The sequence below is a fragment of the Lepidochelys kempii genome, chromosome 11 (genome assembly GCF_965140285.1).
Source record: "Lepidochelys kempii isolate rLepKem1 chromosome 11, rLepKem1.hap1, whole genome shotgun sequence".
NCBI classification, from domain to species: Eukaryota; Metazoa; Chordata; order Testudines; family Cheloniidae; genus Lepidochelys; species Lepidochelys kempii.
This window is the reverse complement of record NC_136390.1, coordinates 18,560,168-18,577,609: the sequence shown is the minus strand read 5'-3', so window position 1 is coordinate 18,577,609 and position 17,442 is coordinate 18,560,168. Positions and strand designations below refer to the sequence as shown.

The window sequence follows — 17,442 nt, the reverse complement described above, 5'->3', positions numbered from 1 at the left end:
CCTCCAGAACATATTCTCATTTGCATAGCTCATGCTGACAGCTATGTGTATCTTTCTCTCACTGTGATCACAGTCTTGTTACTTGAATTTGGAAGGGTAACATCCAAAGTTAGCTCACTATGGCAGCGGGGTATTTCACATACTGGTTAATCACCTCTTCTTAGTTGTTTTCTCTTTAAGCAAGTAAAATTAGCTGGTAAAGTATCCTTGATGATGATGATGATGATCAGAAAACTTTTTAAAAATTACTTTTAGAATATAAAAAAAATTATTTCTGTGGGTTTTTTATTAACTTCAGGGGTTGTCGCAACAAATTTTTTGGTGGCTACCAACTCTTGCTGGTGGCCGCTCTGATGATTTTTTCCTAAAATACTTAATTAAATGTAGAAAAAAACAAATTCATATGCACATACACATGTCCAAATCATTGTAATTTATTTATGTAGGATTTTTTGAAGACTAATTAATAAAAATAATGTACAGTTGTCTATATTCTTTACTGAACCTAAACACAAGAGAAACAATGTCTGTACAATTCTGAACTAAATTTAGAAATCCTTTTTCATAATAAAAGTCCAAATAATAATTAAAAACATGTCTCCAAATATGTCCAAAATTTCTCTCTTACATAAGTGTAGGCAAAAAAATCAATCCAATTCAGTAATAATAATGATGATAGTGACAACAAACAGAATCCTCTTACATTGTACTTTAGTAAAGTTCTGGGTTGGATCTGACTATGTGCAAAAGTTCAGGAGCTCTTTGAATGGAAAGTCTGAAGAATCCCAGGTCTTCTGTGAAACTAGAAGGGAAGTTTCCAGGTTAGCATCAGTGAGCAGTTTCAGTATGTGTTCTTTCAGAAAATGCAGTTCACCAAATGCCCTCTCACACAGCACAATAGTAGAAAACAAGGACAAGAAAAGAAAAGCAACTCTGCTTGTAGGTGTCCTCAAACAGGTATACATTACTCCAGACCTCCAGTACTGTAACACTGGACTGACTGAAATATGTTTGCATTCTTGCATCATTGCGCATTTGCAGCATGAGGTACTTGAGAGTGTCGAAGGAAGTTGATCTGTCTTGCTAGGCAGTTATTTTGTTTGCAGCCAAAAAAGGTGAACCAGAATTGCTGAGTGGGTCGGTCACAAAGGTGTACTGATGGAAAAAGTTTTCCTGAAACAATTTTCAAGAGCCTCCAAGAGGATACTCAGGTATTCAGTTACAGCTAAGCTGACCTTTCACTGCACATTCTCATCTTGACAGCTGAGAAACTGACGAAGCTGATAAAAAACTGTAGAGTCCTGTTCCTCCTGTAGGTGCTGGATGATGTCAGTGATAGTCATTCTGAATGTATTAATTACTTCAGTTCTATCAAATATCATTAGGTGAGGTTTCTGAAACTCCAGTTCAAGGAAGCAAGCTTTGGTAAAAACTCTTTCAAAAATAGCAAAAAAATCATGTACTTCTGGATTTTGTAGCTTTTGGGATAGTTCTGGTAAAACTGTGTTCAAAGCCTCAACAAGCTCTTCCCGCAGCTCAAACAGCCTCTGTCATTAAAACTAAGCCAGCAGACCAGGTTGTAATTCAGAAGCACGTTATGTGTCTCTCAGCCCATTTTGCACCGAGTTGCAAATCTCCCCTTATTGACACTGCAGGCATTGATGTACTTTTTCACTACAGATTCAATCTCATCCATACTTTTCATTGCAGCCTTGCTGGCAAGTACTTCTTGGTGGGCTAAACCGTGAAACAAAACGTTTCTGAGTTCAGCTCCCCTATTTTTGCGCCTTGCAGAGCCGCTGCCCCATCAGCTGTCAAGCCGCACAGACTGTCAAAGCTAACACGGCACTATTCCATTCTTGCCTGAACACATTCAAAAATGGGTTTGCCAGTTGGCCAACACTGAGGCTCACCTGATATAAAACACCTTCAGACAAACAATGGCAATCACAGTCAAAAATGCGAACGCATACAATTACCTTGGGATTCCTTGTGACAAAGCTATCATAGGAGCAAAGGTTGTAGAAAGGGCTCACTGTGACTTTTTTTTAGCTATTTCTTTTTCTAGAAAATTCAGCAGATCGCTTGTGCCCCTCCATCACATGTTGTTGCTCAGTAGTATATCTCTGACGCGTATTTTCTGGTTGTACGGCCAGAACACTTTTCTTCGAGTTCTCTGTCGCTGAATGGTTTTCTTGCTTTCCCTAAAAGTAGTGCAACTTTAAAAGTAGCCACCCTTATCTAATCCACTTTATTAAAAAAAATCTCTGAGCCCTCACTGTTGTCTTTTGAGCTCGTTTTTTTAATCATTTAACAGCTTGCGTCTGTGAAACTCACCATGGTCATTCTGTTCAACTTTCCCTGCATGAGTGCTATAATGAGGTTGCATTGCATAAATTTTAATTTGATTAATTTCTTTCTTACAAAAAGCGCACACTGCAACTTGCTCGGAAATTGAATCAGATGGCTTCAGAAACACAAACAGCTGCGTTTCACACTGGTCCTGAAATGTTTGTTTTTCTTCCTTCCATGTTCTGCTTTTCTTAGCAGCATGTGGCTCTTCTGAGACCATCTCTGTATCATATACAAGGTCCTTTTCTGGCACTGATATTTTGAAAAACTTTTCTGATATCCGTTTGCATTTTTAACTCTTTCACTTTCTGCCATGAACAGTGTCAACCTACCCAAACACCACGTAGTGATCTTGCTGATGATGACATTGGCCAGTAGCTGCTTACGGAGCTATAGTGGCATGAGATGTAAACATAGTGATTAGCCAATGAATACGCTTTGTGACTTGAAAGAATACCACACCTATGTAGTTCAGCTCTGCCTGCACTGTACCATACCGTAATATTTAGAAGGGAATGAGTATACATTATGATTTATGGGGTTTATAAGGTAACTTTAATACTTAACATCTCAGCGATTGTTGGGGCGTTTTGGAGGCTGTCATGACCTCAAAAAAATCTGCTGGTGGCCACATTTGAGAAACTCTGAACTAAGATATTTGCATGAAAACAGGATATATTTTTTGCAAGTTCAGCTGCTCTTACTTATTCCCTTCGTCCATTATATTTTGATGATGATGTAACAATATGCTTCTTCTAGTGATTGTTTGCATGGATTCCACTCTTGATGAGCATGGACCCCAGGCATGTACCCCATAAGATTTGATTCTTTTGGCCAGCATTGTCAGTTGCAGGCACGCCTGTGCCCTACATGTGCTTTCACACACCCCTTCCCAGAGCATAAAGGGATGAGCAGGCCCAACCATCCCTCAATTCTTTCTTACCAGCAGTGGCAGCAAAAAAAGAGCCCCTGCAGTGTCCATCTTCTCCACGCACTGGCAAGTGTTAGCTAATTAGTAGTTAGTTGTTATAGTTAAGTAGCTAGTGCTTAGGCTGCAAGTCTGTCACAGAGGTCACGGATTCCGTGACTTCCCAGGACCTCCGTGACTCCTGCAGCCTGCTGGTGTACCTGACCCCAGGGCTGCCAGAGCAGCTCGGGCGGCCCCGAGGCCAGCCCCACTGACACCCCCAGCAACAGTGGTCGTCCCAGGCTGCCCCCCCCCCCATCCAGCAGTGGCAGCGGTGGTTCTGGGCCACCCACCTCAGCAACAACAGGCTCCCTGGAGTCCCCTCCTCCAAAGTATCAGCGGGCATCCCAGGGCACCAGCGGGTGCCCTGGAGCAACCCCCCAAGCACCAGCAGGCTCTCCAGAGCCCTCCCACGAGCACCAGCGGGTGCCCTGGAGCAACCCCCCAAGCACCAGCGGGCTCTCCAGAGCCCTCCCACGAGCACCAGCAGGTGCCCTGGAGCAACCCCCCAAGCACCAGCGGGCTCTCCAGAGCCCTCCCACGAGCACCAGCGGGTGCCCCGGAGCAACCCCCCAAGCACCAGCGGGCTCTCCAGAGCCCTCCCACGAGCACCAGCGGGTGCCCCGGAGCAACCCCCCAAGCACCAGCGGGCTCTCCAGAGCCCTCCCACGAGCACCAGCAGGTGCCCCGGAGGCCCCCATACACCTTCCCAGAGCTAGTGGCGCCCCCAGAACACCCTAGATTTAGTCAGGGCTTTATAATACAAGTCATGGACGGGTCACAGGGCCGTGAATTTTTGCTTATTGCCCTGTGATCTGTCCATTACTTTTACTAAAAATACCCATGACTAAATCTTAGCCTTAGTTATTGCCCGTTAGCTAATAAAAACCTGAAAAAAAATTTTGCTTAGATATTTTCATTTAGGCTAGACCCAATCCCCTTCCTCTTTGTAAAGGGGCAATAGCACTATGGCAGAAGCTAAATCTCCAGAATTCAAGCCCTGTCCATCTGTTAATGACAGGCGCTTCCACTGTCTAGGAGAGGGACATACTTCAGAGCAATGCTCTATGTTTGGATCTTTCTCTAAGCCAGCAGTTCTCCACCCACAGGCTGCATGCGGCCCAGCTCAGCTGTGTGCTAAAAGCCATCCCCCGGGTTCCCAGCTGCCCAGTGTGGAGGGGTGTGGCCGGGCTGCCCTGCCATCCAGCGCAGCAGGGGCAGGGGCAGAGCTGCCAGCTCATCCACGTGGCATGAGTTCAGGGTCGGGGCTGCTGGCAGGCCCTGTGAGCTCCATACAGTTTTGCACCCCGATGTGGCCCTTGGGCCAAAAAGTTTGCCCATCCCTGCTCTAAAAGGTCTGCATCACCTACTGTCTCCAGAGCTGGATCCCCCCACAAGAGACAAAGATTAGGCCAAGTAATGTAGACTCAAATACTGTAGAAGCAAGAAGAGGAAACTGAGGAAGGAGGATATCACCTGCAAAGGGTAAAAAATACTAGTCTCTAATGCAATCTCTCCATCCTCCCCTGATGAAGCAGTGAACCCTTCTACATCTGTCTGAGTGGGTGACTTCAAGGTGTTGCAGGACTTCATTTGGTGCATCGCAGAGACCCTGGATATCGTTTTCGTATCCCTGGGAAGTGTTTACAAGGTATGAGTGCATTTGTGGCCTACTTGTATGCCAGCTCATTAAATAGAGCTGCATTCAATAATCAGGTGCAGACACTAAAATGATTGCCAAACTAGGAAAAGTGGTTGCATTTAGGTTGGTTACTAGCTAAACCAGACTTAAATTCAACCACTTTTCCTAAACAAGCCAAAGCATAAGACAATTAGTGGAACCTATTTTGACTCACCCATGTGTGGCTTAGGCAGTTCTATAACAAGAAATGCAAGGTATTGTTTGTTTTTAACTGTTGGGGAGGCAACAAGTGATAAAAGAAAATCTTCTTGTGAAGATTTAGTGCTACTGTCAGCAACTCGAGGGGAAACACATCCTCTTTCCTAGTGGCAGGTTGAGGTTGCTGAAGACATAAGTCATTTTATAGTTATTATCTCTGGCTATTTTTTCTTCTGAAATCAACATTGTTGGTACGTAGCAAATAATTATAATTGATGACTCTGCCAGCAAATTCATGCTGGTGCGTTTTTTGTTCTCTGTACTAATTTTGAAAAATACATTGAATTGTGACTAACAGAGAACTGCGCATCTTAGTTATAGGAACAATTTTCTGAGGCTGCTAAAGTATTTTAAATAAGGGATGAGGTGGGGAAGGAGAGGTTGTATGCTAAATGCAATGTTGAGTTAGAAAATCTACTGTTTAAAATGAGCCTTTGGGCTGGGTCAGTCTGGTGATGAAGTAGAGCAGTGACATGTTGTGACATCCTGTTCATCACTTTTATATGTTTATGATACATTTTGTACAAAGCATGCCTTTTGAGGTATCATTTGAAAACTCATAATCTGCTGAATATTATTATCCCGTTGAAATGTGTGTAACAACACTGCCATGTAAAATTATGAGATTTTTCTATATGATTGTTACTGAAATATGTTCTAGTTCTGGGTAATGCCTACAAACCAATTTCTCAGAGATAGACATATTAGCATGCCAGCAAGGTGCTATGGGGTCATTACCTGCTTAACGGTCCATTCAGCAGTAGGGGGGGAAGGTGTAAACAAGAAATTTACATTTCATCCCAGAGACCATTCAAATCTCATGTACACCAGGGACTGTTCATCCACACCCCGGTGAGGGGTGGTAATCCTCAAAGAGAGGAAGGTACAAAAATGAGAGACCATGACTTTCACACAACCCTTTTCTCTCCTCGTCCAATCTCTCTGCTCACGGCATCAACGAATACCTGAAGAACATTGAATTGGGGGAGAGGTGCCTGGCTGAAAAGGAAATCTAGCCTATGAACTGTTGCATCTTAGGGGAAGAGACTTGTTTGGATTAAGTGTTGGGGAACCTCTACTTGAGAATACAAACCTGGTGTATAATTAAGGTACTACTTGAATCATGGGATGATTGTTCAAAAATTTCAGATGAGTTGCAGAGAAGCCATGGAAAACAGTGAAAAAGAAACAATGGACCTTATTATTTGTGTTAATTAAACTTTTATTACTTTTCTGTGATTTTCTGTGTGTTTCTGGGGAACAAGACTGGGACTAAGAATTTGTAGGTGCTACTCTGTATGTAATTCAGGACTGGTTGGGAGAGCATTCATATATTCAGCTGGGAGTGATTTTACATGCTAGTGGCTGTGTATGAGTAGGACCAGGAGTAGTGGCTGTTCACAATAAAGCAGTGTAAAAGGCACTGCTGAGCTGAGGAAATACAGCACTTTAGGCTGTACCCTGGGAAGTGTCACACGTGGGCAGCTGAACTCTGGCCCACTATGAACTGCTGGGAGCATTGTGAAGGTGGTTTTATGTGCCCCTGCCAAGAGACAGTCATGTAGTACCTCTGTCTAAAATCTGGCCATTGTTGGTTGGATATAGAGTGAAGTTCATGAATGGTGAGGAAGTAGAGGGAAGGGAGTGGAAAGACTTCCATATGTGTGCACTAAAATGTAAAACCATGGATGAGACTGTTCCCAAAGCTGGGTAAAACTAGCCCTAGGGAAGCTTGAATATATTACAAATCTAACTGCCAGGTTATTATCTATAAACTGCTTAGGGTTTGTGCTGTTGTGACAGTCTCCCCATTCATTCCTGGAAAACAAAACCAGTGCAAGTGAACAGCTCCTGGCTAGACCTTTATTTTATCTAGGAGAAGGGGACTTACTGAAAGCCAAAATTCTTAGTTTCCTTTCAGACCCATAGCACAAGCTGCAACAGATTAAATTTTAGACCACCAGAAACTGCTAGCAAAAGGGGACAAATAACTGAGGTAGACACAAAAGCAGGGGTTTTGTTCCCTATCTCAGAATTCAGTTATTTAATATCCAGTCTGTGAGCCACAGGCAATATTGTGAGACTTAAAGCTATAGAATTAAATCCTACCTAGCTGTTCAGCTGCTTGCACTTCTTTTTAATATCAACTTTAATACTATACTTATCAAAAATTAACTGAATGTTTTCTAATCTGTAAAGGTTTAGCTTGTCAGGCTTATGGGTAGCAGTCTGTCTTGGGGAGGGTATACAATAGTAGCACGTTACAGGATTTTTTTATTAAATAAAGGTGGGGCAAACTGGTTTTAGTGTAGTAATTCTGGTATTTACGCAAAGAGAAAATCAGCCTCTCTGCCTAGTATCATAGCCCAACAAGGGAGGGCAATGAGTCAAACAAAGCCACCAGTTTCTCATATTAAAGTGAAGCTGGCCACAATATCTGAAAACTCAGAATAATTTAAAGCCTAGTTCTAACACATAAAGGAAGCCATAAAACACCTCCTCAGTTGAATCTCACTTGACATTTTATTGAATTTTGGAACAACAAAGTGTTTCAAATTGTGCTCTGAGAAAGCCAGTCTGCCTTTCTTGCCTCTGCTGCTTCGCTGTTACTGAAACAACAGAACTACTCCTTCCTTTCCCTGCGCAGAAAGTAGTAGAGGAGGTGGGGAGGGGGGAAAATAAGGTTGTCAGTCTGCTAGACCAACTGTGAAGAATTCCATTTTATTTGAGGGAGATGGGGCTGTAGTTTGGTGGGAAAGGGAGAAGTACTTGGGTATGTAGTCATATAGTCTGTGGTAAGGGTTAAAAACCTCTCTCTTCATTCAGCTGTTTGGAAATCTCACACACACTGCCGGAAGCACCTGGTGTCATAGTCACAATGCATCATTGCCCTGATGGTTTTATGAAGGTCCTCACCATACTTAAAGCCCTCAGAAATGTGTTCAGCCTCCTCAGAGACTTGTATTATGGCAGCGTGACCACAGGCAGAAGTGGTTCCTGTTTCAGATTGGCTGCTGTCTAAGGTTCTTTCACATGGGTGAAAGCTTCCATGGTTAGGGGGAAGATGGGTCTGATTGTGTAGCACAAGGAGCAAAAGCTGAGTAAATTGCCACTGTGGAAGCTATTCATGAGCCTCATGAAATGATATATTTCATCCTTTTCTCAGTAACAGCAGGGCATGTACTGTGGAATGAGAGAAGAGGGTGAAGCAGGGACAAGTCCCAGTACTGAGCCACCCACCTTAGAAACAGTAGTCAGTCAGCAGAGAATAATATAATAGTGTGGCATTTCTTTTTAAAATTGGTTTGCCACAATAAGTTCATTTGTGCACAGGTAAACTTATACTTTGCCATAAAACCAGTCACAGTATCCAATTGAGAGAAAAAACATCTGGATCATGACCTCTGTCCCTGTGTGAGACATTTGGGCTGCACCTCTCTTCCTGCAAATACCTGAGAGTATAACAAAAACTGCTTAGCATAGCCAATAAACAATATGGAGGAAAAAATCTGAAGCAGTAAAGTAATGGAAGACTGATACATGGAGAGAAAAACAGCACTCTGATCCAGGGAAAATGACGACTCTATGTCAAACAGAACTAGTTTTAGCAAAAATCAAACTCTAGCCCAGACCCAAGTGAAGTTTAAAATGCCAAAGAAGGAAGATACTACCATCAGAGAGAGGGAGAGACCATCAATAACATCAAGTACCTGACTGAAAATTAGGTTCTGGTATGGAGGAGCCTTTGCAAGAGGCTGTCTTGTGTTACAGCCAGAGATGCTTAGAAAGGACACAGGGATATTCATCGTTAAAATACAATAAAAATATTTCAGTTTGAAGTTTGAGAGACTTGTTTTCTTTTATTGTTCACACATAAAAGTTTGGTGATAGTGGGGTGCTAAGTTGCTGTCATGTTACACAGCATAAACAAGAACTACATAGCCTCTGTAAATTACCAGTAGAGAAAAAAGAATTGGTTAATACACTATTGAAATTTGAGTGTTACAAAAGCTGTTGCTTCTGTGTAATAAGATTAATCTAATTCAGAAAGCGTGGCACAGAAAATAAACATTTGGCTGGTGTAGAAACTGCCTTGTTTATCAAATGCTGGAATTTTGTCTTCTCTGCAGCTTAATTGAGCTTTCAATTACTAGCAAACAAAGCAGCAGTGCTGAAATGATGTGCTATCTCTCTAGCTTTTTAAAGCCAAATATGTGGGCAATAGCAGTGAGTAATATTCTTTGACCCCCTCCCCCAACCTAGGGGGATGACTTTTTGGGGATCATTCACCAAAGAGGATCACCTGCCAAGTTCCTTCCTCTCCCCTTGTACTTCCCTCTGCAAGTATGGTGGAGGCAACCAAACAGAGTGGCAGAATGCCATGAAGTGCCTTATTACGCATAGTAAATTCTCTGTGCCTCAAAATTCTAGGATGAAATCCTGTTTGAACGAAGGCTTCATAAGGTTGTACCCAAATAAAGTGGTTAAACTGAAGCATTTGACCCAGCAAACTTCAAGAAGCCCTTATATAAGGGCAGGAACTTCTTTCATTTCTACTTCAAACAAAAAAGTACCAGAGAAGGACTCCCTTTATTCCAGGAGCTAGGACCTTGATACACCGAAGGAAAGTCCAGATCAATGAATGGGCCCAATCCTTCCTTCCTGTCCAAGCAGACCTGCCTCTGTCCAGAAATAGGAATAGGATATCCCATTCTTGGAGCCCTGACTCCTCAGGATCTCAGGAATATTGCTACAGGCTCCTTCACATCCCTTTTCCATTCCCTCTCCAACTTTGAATCAAACTACTCTGAAACCGATCTCACATCTATCTATCCCTCAAGAAAAAAATGGTGCTTGAGGCTCTACCCCCATCTTCTTCATAAGATGATAAAAACCAGAATGAACCAAGATAATGAAATTCAGGATGGAAACTCTGCAGTCAACCCCAGGGACCCTCCTATGCCAGTGGACCTGAGCAAAACTTACCTGCATTTTTAGTTATGGCTTGTAGGTCTCCTGGTCCTTATGCAGAGAGACTGTACATAAGTGAGCTCCAAGGATTCTCAAAGACTTGGAATCCTTTTGCAGCAAGAAATTCTTTTGTAGACATAAGTGAGGATACCATCAACAGTGATCTGCTGGTGGAAACCAGGAAACCACCCATAATTGTAGAATACTCCATTTACAGTCTGGACTGCAAAATCCTAACCATAGATGCCAGCCTATCAGGAAGGAAAGTGCCCCTGAAACACCATAATGCAAAGGGTATGTGGTCAAGTTGAAAGAGTCCTACGTATCAGCCTCCTTGAAATGAACAATCAGGTTGGCTGTCCTATGTTACCAGGATGACCTGAGAAAAGACCACATTCTAGTACAATCAGCACAATGACTTTGGCATACACAAATCACAAAGGGAGCTCAGGTCTATACACTGAAGTGGTATAGATGCTCTCCTGAGCAGAAGCTTACCTAACCTTAAGCATTCTGATCTGCATAAAGGGGAGAGTGAACACAAAAGCTGCTATAGGCAATTCAGAACACCCCATTGAACCAAGACACATTCCATGTGATGACCAAAGAACTAAGTCACCCCAGCTGGACCACTTCTCATGCAGTCAAAACAAAGATGGGACTCTTCACAGATTGAGACCTTATATCACTGGAAACAAATACTTGCGCCTGACCAAATTGCCTTCTCTGTGCTTTCGCCACTCCTCTAGTAGGAAGAGCGATTCAAATGATAAAAAAGGAAAGCAGCCATGGAGCTGTGACTGAGTGAAGCCGACGCAGGGACCTCTGCTCTATCTTAGTGGCAGGTCCTTGATAAGATGGAATACTCCTCTATAGTCTAAAACTCTCTCCACAGACCTTTCAGCCTACTCAAGAGTATGGATAGAGAACTACTGCTGATGTCAAGATAGAAAAATAAATCCTGAGTAAGTGCTTTTCCAGCTTATTAGCATTTCATATTGCTTGCCTCTTATGTTGCAGCATTAAACAATGTCACTTATGCAGGCTCATCCCTGCCTCTGGTGCAGTGGTTCTCAACCAGGGGTACCTGTACTTCTGGGGGTACATCAACTCATCCAGATATTTCTCTAGGTTTACAACAGGCTACCTAAAAAGCACTAGAGAAGTCAGTACAAACTAAGGCCATGTCTACACTTGCAAGCTTACAGCAGCACAGCTGTAACAGCGCTCGTGTTGCCACGTTATACTGATGGGAGAGAGCTCTCCCATCAACATCATACAACCAGCTCAAGTGGCTGTAGCTATGTCAGCAGGCGAGCATCTCCCCCCAAGATATTTATGTCGCTTAGGGGGATTTTTTTTTCCACACCCCTGAGCAACAAAAGTTTTGCCAATTTATGGTAAGATGATGATGCGTGACTGGCTAAAGCACATTTCAAAAAAATCATGTAGCACTCATTTATGCAGCTTACAAAAATTGCATGGAGTTGGTAAATTATCACAAGAAAAGTAATGCACGTACTCTATATTGCAATCTGATTTTTTACAAAAAGCTTTTGCTTCTATGCTGTAAGAAGATTAATCTAATTCAGAAAGTATGGTAGTGGTGGGAGCTGCTAGAGTAGATTAAAACATGATATGCAGAAGGTGCCTGTAAAAAGATAAACAGAACATTAATGCAGAAGAGGCTATGCCAAGTAAGGATACTGAACTAGCGTATGTTAAAGATTTACTTCAGTACAATCTTTGGTTCCAGCCCAAGCCCAGAAGTCTACACGGCAATTAAACAGCATGGGCCAGCCGTGGGTTTTTCTTTGCTGTGTAGACATCCAAATGAGAATTCTCCGCAATATACTCACACTATATTTAAAGTGAGATAAAATGAGGCCACCATTTCAGGGAATGAGGGTGAGTATGGAGGACGAAAGAGGGGATGTGTCCGATAGGGAATAAGTCCTACAGGTTTAGGCTTAATAGCTGGTATTGGACTATTTCAAAGAGCTGGTCAGGAGTGCAGATGCTCCTGCAGGTGGAAATGTGCACCAAAAAGCTACTAAAATGAAATCAGGCTACTGAAGACAGGAAATGAAGTGTTCTAAAGCAAAAAGCCAGATTTTCACCCCTTTGCTTGATGTGGGGAAGGAAGTGAAATTGGTATGGCACCCCAATGTTCACCACTGTCATGTAATTAGGATATGTTTTGTACAAAGTATGCGATGTGAGGTATCATTCTAAAAAGTCTTGAGCTGCTAGACATTAATATCTTGTTGGATTGCATGTGCTATTGTCGTATGTGAAGTTTGACTATGTATGTGTTATTGAAACATGTTGTGAAGTTGAAAACACCCACAAGCTGCCTCACAGGTACAATTGTAAAAACAATGTTAATGGCCTATTGAGGAAATGCACACAAGCATAACGATTACCCCAGGGAATGTGTACAACAGAAACCTCTCAGAGATAGCACTACACAATGGGAACTGTTTGACTCAGGTCACAGCAAAAGAGCTTTCTAGCAAGTGGGAAGAAGATATGGGGGGGGGGAGAATACATCATGAGGGGACCTCACTCTCCCTAAAACACACCTAGAAACACCTAAGGAACAAGGACTGAACTGTGACGGTCCCAGGGTAGAGGAATTTCAAACCTGTAGATGAAAATCTAGAAAACCCAACCTGCAGAGCCAAGGCAGCCTTAAGAATCTGCCAGCCTGTTTATCACCATATCTTAAACTCAGTTTATTTACTAAGTAATCTGCTTTGATCTGTTTGCTATCACTTAAAATCCATCTTTCTCTAGTTAAACTTATTTTATGTTTTAATCTAAACCAGTGATCTTCCACTCAAGTGCTTGGGGAAAATCTCTGCTTGGTTACAAGAAGCGTGCATTGTTTTTTTCCCATTGATGGAGAGGCAGACCAGGTATTAAACCCGTATACTGGCTAGATTTGACCAGGGCAGGACAGTACTGGGGTCCCAGCTTGGGAAGCTGGTGGTTAGAGAGCTTGCATGTAACTACAGCTGGGTGTGTCCCTACCTGTATGAATGCTGGTGAAAGTGCAGCTTGTCACAGCTGTGCAGTGAGAGAAGGAGCCCAGGCTGGTGAGTCAGAGGCTTAGTGGTACCCCAGTTCCAGGTGGCACCCTAGTGGGAACCTGTCACACTTAGGTCTCCCTCCCCCCAAAATAGTGCCTTCACTGCAGGCCTCTGGGGAAATTCTGGTGTGAATCTCTCAATCTCGTCTTTTGAAGCTGTTCCACCATGTATAAATTATGACTGACTATGAATTGCCACTACATATCACAGTGGATAGTCAGTGGGCCAGGGAATGCATGAGAATGACTCTAGTCTGTTGATTAAGGCAGGGGTACGTAGAGGATACATCAACTCATTTAGATATTTGCTTAGTTTTATAACAGGCAACATAAAAAGCACTAACATTCAATACAAACTAAAATCTCAGACAATGACTTGTTTATACTGCTCTATATACTATACACTGAAATGTAAGTACAATATTTATATTCCAATTAATTTGTTTTATAATTATATGGTAATAATGAAAAAGTAAGCAATTTTTCAGTAATAGTGTGCTGTAGTATTTTTATCTTTTAAGTGGGTTGAAACCTGAGGTACACAAGACAAATCAGACTCCTGAAAGGGGTACAGTAGCCTGGAGATGTTGAGAGCCCCTGAATTAGGGCACTCACTCTGGAGGTGGGAGACCCATGTTCTAGTCCAGGGGTGGGCACACTTTTTAGCCTGAGGGCCATATCGGGGTTCCAAAACTGTATGGAGGGCTGGATAGAGGAGGCCTTACCTCCCCTAACCCTATCCATCCCCTCCCACTTCCCATCCCCTGACTGTGCCCCTCAGAACCCCCAACCCATCTAACTCCCCTGACCACCCCCTCCAGCTCCCTATCTACACCCCCCACCCCCTGACAAGTCCCCCTCTAAAGCCTCTTTCAGAATACAGCCCTGCAAACATGGGCAGACTCAGGAGGAGCAGGGGCAGCCGCATAGCCAGACAGAAGCCAGCTGCGCAGCCGCCCAATGCTCCTCCTGAGGCTGCAGGTGAGCCCCCCTGCCCACACAGTGCAGCCCTCTCCCGGGCCAGCAGCGCAGCATGCTGAGGCTGTGGGGGAGGGACGAGGGGCTAGCCTCCCAGACCAGGAGCTCAGGGGCCGGGCAGGATGATCCTGCAGGCCATAGTTTGCCCACCTCTGTTCTAGGCCCTGCTCTAATCATTTAACAACCGTTGAATAGCTAGGGCATTCTCTAGTCATGTAGGAGGTTCAAATACCTTCTACATAGCAGGCAGAGGGGAAAATATAGCCCAGCTAAGTGCTGTAACTACTAAGCTAAAAGTTAAAGGATGTCACCACTCCTCCATTCTGGATCAATCTGTTCAACCTGAAATTCATCAAAATTTTTTACAATTTTTTTTTAAAATTCATTTTGGGTCAAAGAAATTCCTCGCCCCCTTTTCCAGAACCGTCACTGAACAAAAAAAAAAACAACAAAAAAACGGTAATTACTCAACACTAGCTTTATACAAAATCCTTCAGGGGAACAGAATGCAGTGATGTCTATGCTAGGAATAAAATTTAAAAAGGACATGATACCAGAGACTACTATACAAACACAAATGGAGGGGTTTTGCCTTTTTTTTCCCCCTAAAAGGAAGTTAGCTATACTTTGCAGGTACCATGGCAATGTGAATTGGTTTAAAAATATGGGAAAGGTATAGTACAAAAGTTCACACCAAGATTTCTTAACTCAGTAGGTCCTTGCACCTGGAAAATGGGAGAGGAATGGAAAATCAGTTAAAGTTATGTCACAAAACTGGCCTGTGAAAGACTTTCCTCGCCTCTAAATATGGAGTTTGGCTAGTTACCCTCTCAAATACGAACCTGGTCCACTGCCAGCTCTGGAATAATTCGTAAGGGTTTCTGTCCATCATTCCTTGGAATGTGGTTGCTTATTTGGTCTACTCACGTATGGTTCTATTAGACCCCACTTCTACTGTGATAAGATCTAAGCCCAGTGGGACACCTGTTCCTAATACAACACACTAAGTTTTACAATAATACTCACAAAAAAGGAATGTCATGATTGAATTTTCCATGCCATAAAATGTTCTAATAGGTACAGAGTAAAAGGTTAAAGTGTGCTTAGGTACAGATGCTCAAACAGTATTTATGTACGACAAAATGAATGGGAATTAGGCACCTAAATACCTTTGAGGATCTGGGCCTTAGGCACTTTTGCTACTTGAGGTGCAATTTTCAAAAGTAGTCAAGATCCCAAACCTCTGGATGTTCACACATTGTCATGAAGAGAAAAGATGGGCATCTTCCCTATTTGTCAAAATTTTAAGCTGTTACTGCAAGTGATTGTGTTCCAGAATTAACTTGTACATTAATACCTACCACATGTATTGCCTGAGGTACTACCAGTTTAACTGAACAAGTAAAGTGGACAATTTCAATAGCCAATTACATTAAGATTTATTGTATTGTGTCCAAAGACAAATAAGTGCAAGCAACAAAACTGTGTTTCACAGCCATTTTGACATTTACAATGCAGCTATGATCCTTTGCTGATTCAGACCAACACAAGTTGTTGTAATAAGGATTATTTTAAATCATCAACACACACATTAAAATTATACTGTTTGTATGGTATTTGACAAGCAGTTTACAGCATGTGATTCATATTTCTTTCATAATACTTTTATTACCAGATCAACAGGAACACAGATGCATGCTGTAGGCTATCTATAAGCATCAATAAGTTGCTTAAGTAATCATGATTTACATATAGTTTTGGCCCAGCTGTCTCACATTTAAGGTATTTCTTTACTGTAGCTGTGAGTATGCTCCCTAGCATGAGTAGACAGACACATTGGCTCTGTTTGACCTAGTGCACTTAAAAAAGCAGTGTGGCCACAATGCCTCGGATTAGCCGCCCAAATATGTGCCCAGGGAGTCAGGACTGATTGTATTCTGGCAGCTAGCCTGAGGCACCATGGCCCCACTGCTATTTTTAGCACACTAGCTGAAGGAGAGCTAATGAGTGTGTCTATACTGCAGTTGGAAACATGCTTCCTTCCAAGCCAGGAGGACATAAAAGCTCGAAAATTGTAAATGATCAATTTAAAGGCTGGTTGATTTTTAGGCTTAATACCCTGTTATAGCCAAAAATATCCATTTCAGCAGTTCAGAGAAAAAAAGATACCCAATTCATGTAATCCAGGGCTTTTTTAGGCAAATACTTCATGTTAAGAGTTTAGCACAAGATTGAATTTTCTCTAGATACATTTTGCTCAAACTAATAGCATTTTAAAATCAGCCATTGGAATTCAGTGAAAAATTTAAGATTATATTTTTTATATATGATAATAAATACAACTATTTAAGGTTTACACTTCAAATAGACTGCCTAACACAACTTTAGTAGGACTAGATTAGAAACTGAAAAGCAGCATGTACTGCACTGTAATTTCAACATGAAGTATTTGTATGAAGCCCAGTGAAGTATCCATTGTTAAACTAGCTAATGCAAAAATGTACAACTCTTTGGACAGAGGGGAGATTTTTAGACAGTTGAAGTGTCTAGTAACTTGTAGAGCTGTCCCAAATATCAGAAATAAGGGTTGATGCAGGCATCGCTTGGAGATGCTGATTCGACTCCTTAAGGAAAAGTTATTCTTGATCACTAATTACCCGTCCCTCTCCTTGTCCACAGATTGGCATGGTCCATAGTGTTTATTTCCGTGGAGAGAGAGAGAGAGACAGACAGTGTTCCACTTGTGAAGACATACAAGATAACTAAAAGCTAGTGACATCAGAAGAATGTTGTATCAGCTGAAAAGGCACCAGCAAGTCGAAAATCCTCTTTTGTGATTACACTGTACATACGCTGAGGCAGTGGTTTAGAGTAAGGTGCAGGTCGAGGTACAGTTATGCGTAAAATGAGCTCCCGGCCTGCAGGCGGTGGGAAATCTGCAACTGCTCCTAAATTCAGTCTCCGTTCATCTGATGAGCCTGACCTCTTCAGTTCATCATCAAGTGAAGTCATTGTGGCAACCTTAAACAGAACCAGAAGCGTCACTTAAAGGCAGGTTATTCTTAACACCAATATCAGAAATTATTTTGAAAGAGAAAAAACAAAATGTGGTAATTTACACACCAAAAGGCTACATGTAGGCACATAGTAAGACACCAAGGAATAGCATTGCACACACTC

General features: G+C 42.4%; 1 protein-coding gene across 6 annotated transcripts in view; it reads right to left on the bottom strand.

Moving 5' to 3' along the window:
- Positions 1 to 15,676: 15,676 nt before the first annotated feature.
- The window catches only part of RAB3GAP1 (RAB3 GTPase activating protein catalytic subunit 1), a 49,736-nt gene continuing 47,970 nt past the window's right edge, over positions 15,677 to 17,442 (bottom strand). For all 6 annotated transcript variants that reach the window (XM_073305326.2, XM_073305327.2, XM_073305328.2 and 3 more), the window contains one exon: positions 15,677 to 17,283. In XM_073305326.2, coding sequence (XP_073161427.2) covers positions 17,041 to 17,283 — 243 coding nt within the window. In that variant the 3' untranslated portion in view covers positions 15,677 to 17,040. The remainder of the gene's footprint in view (positions 17,284 to 17,442) is intronic.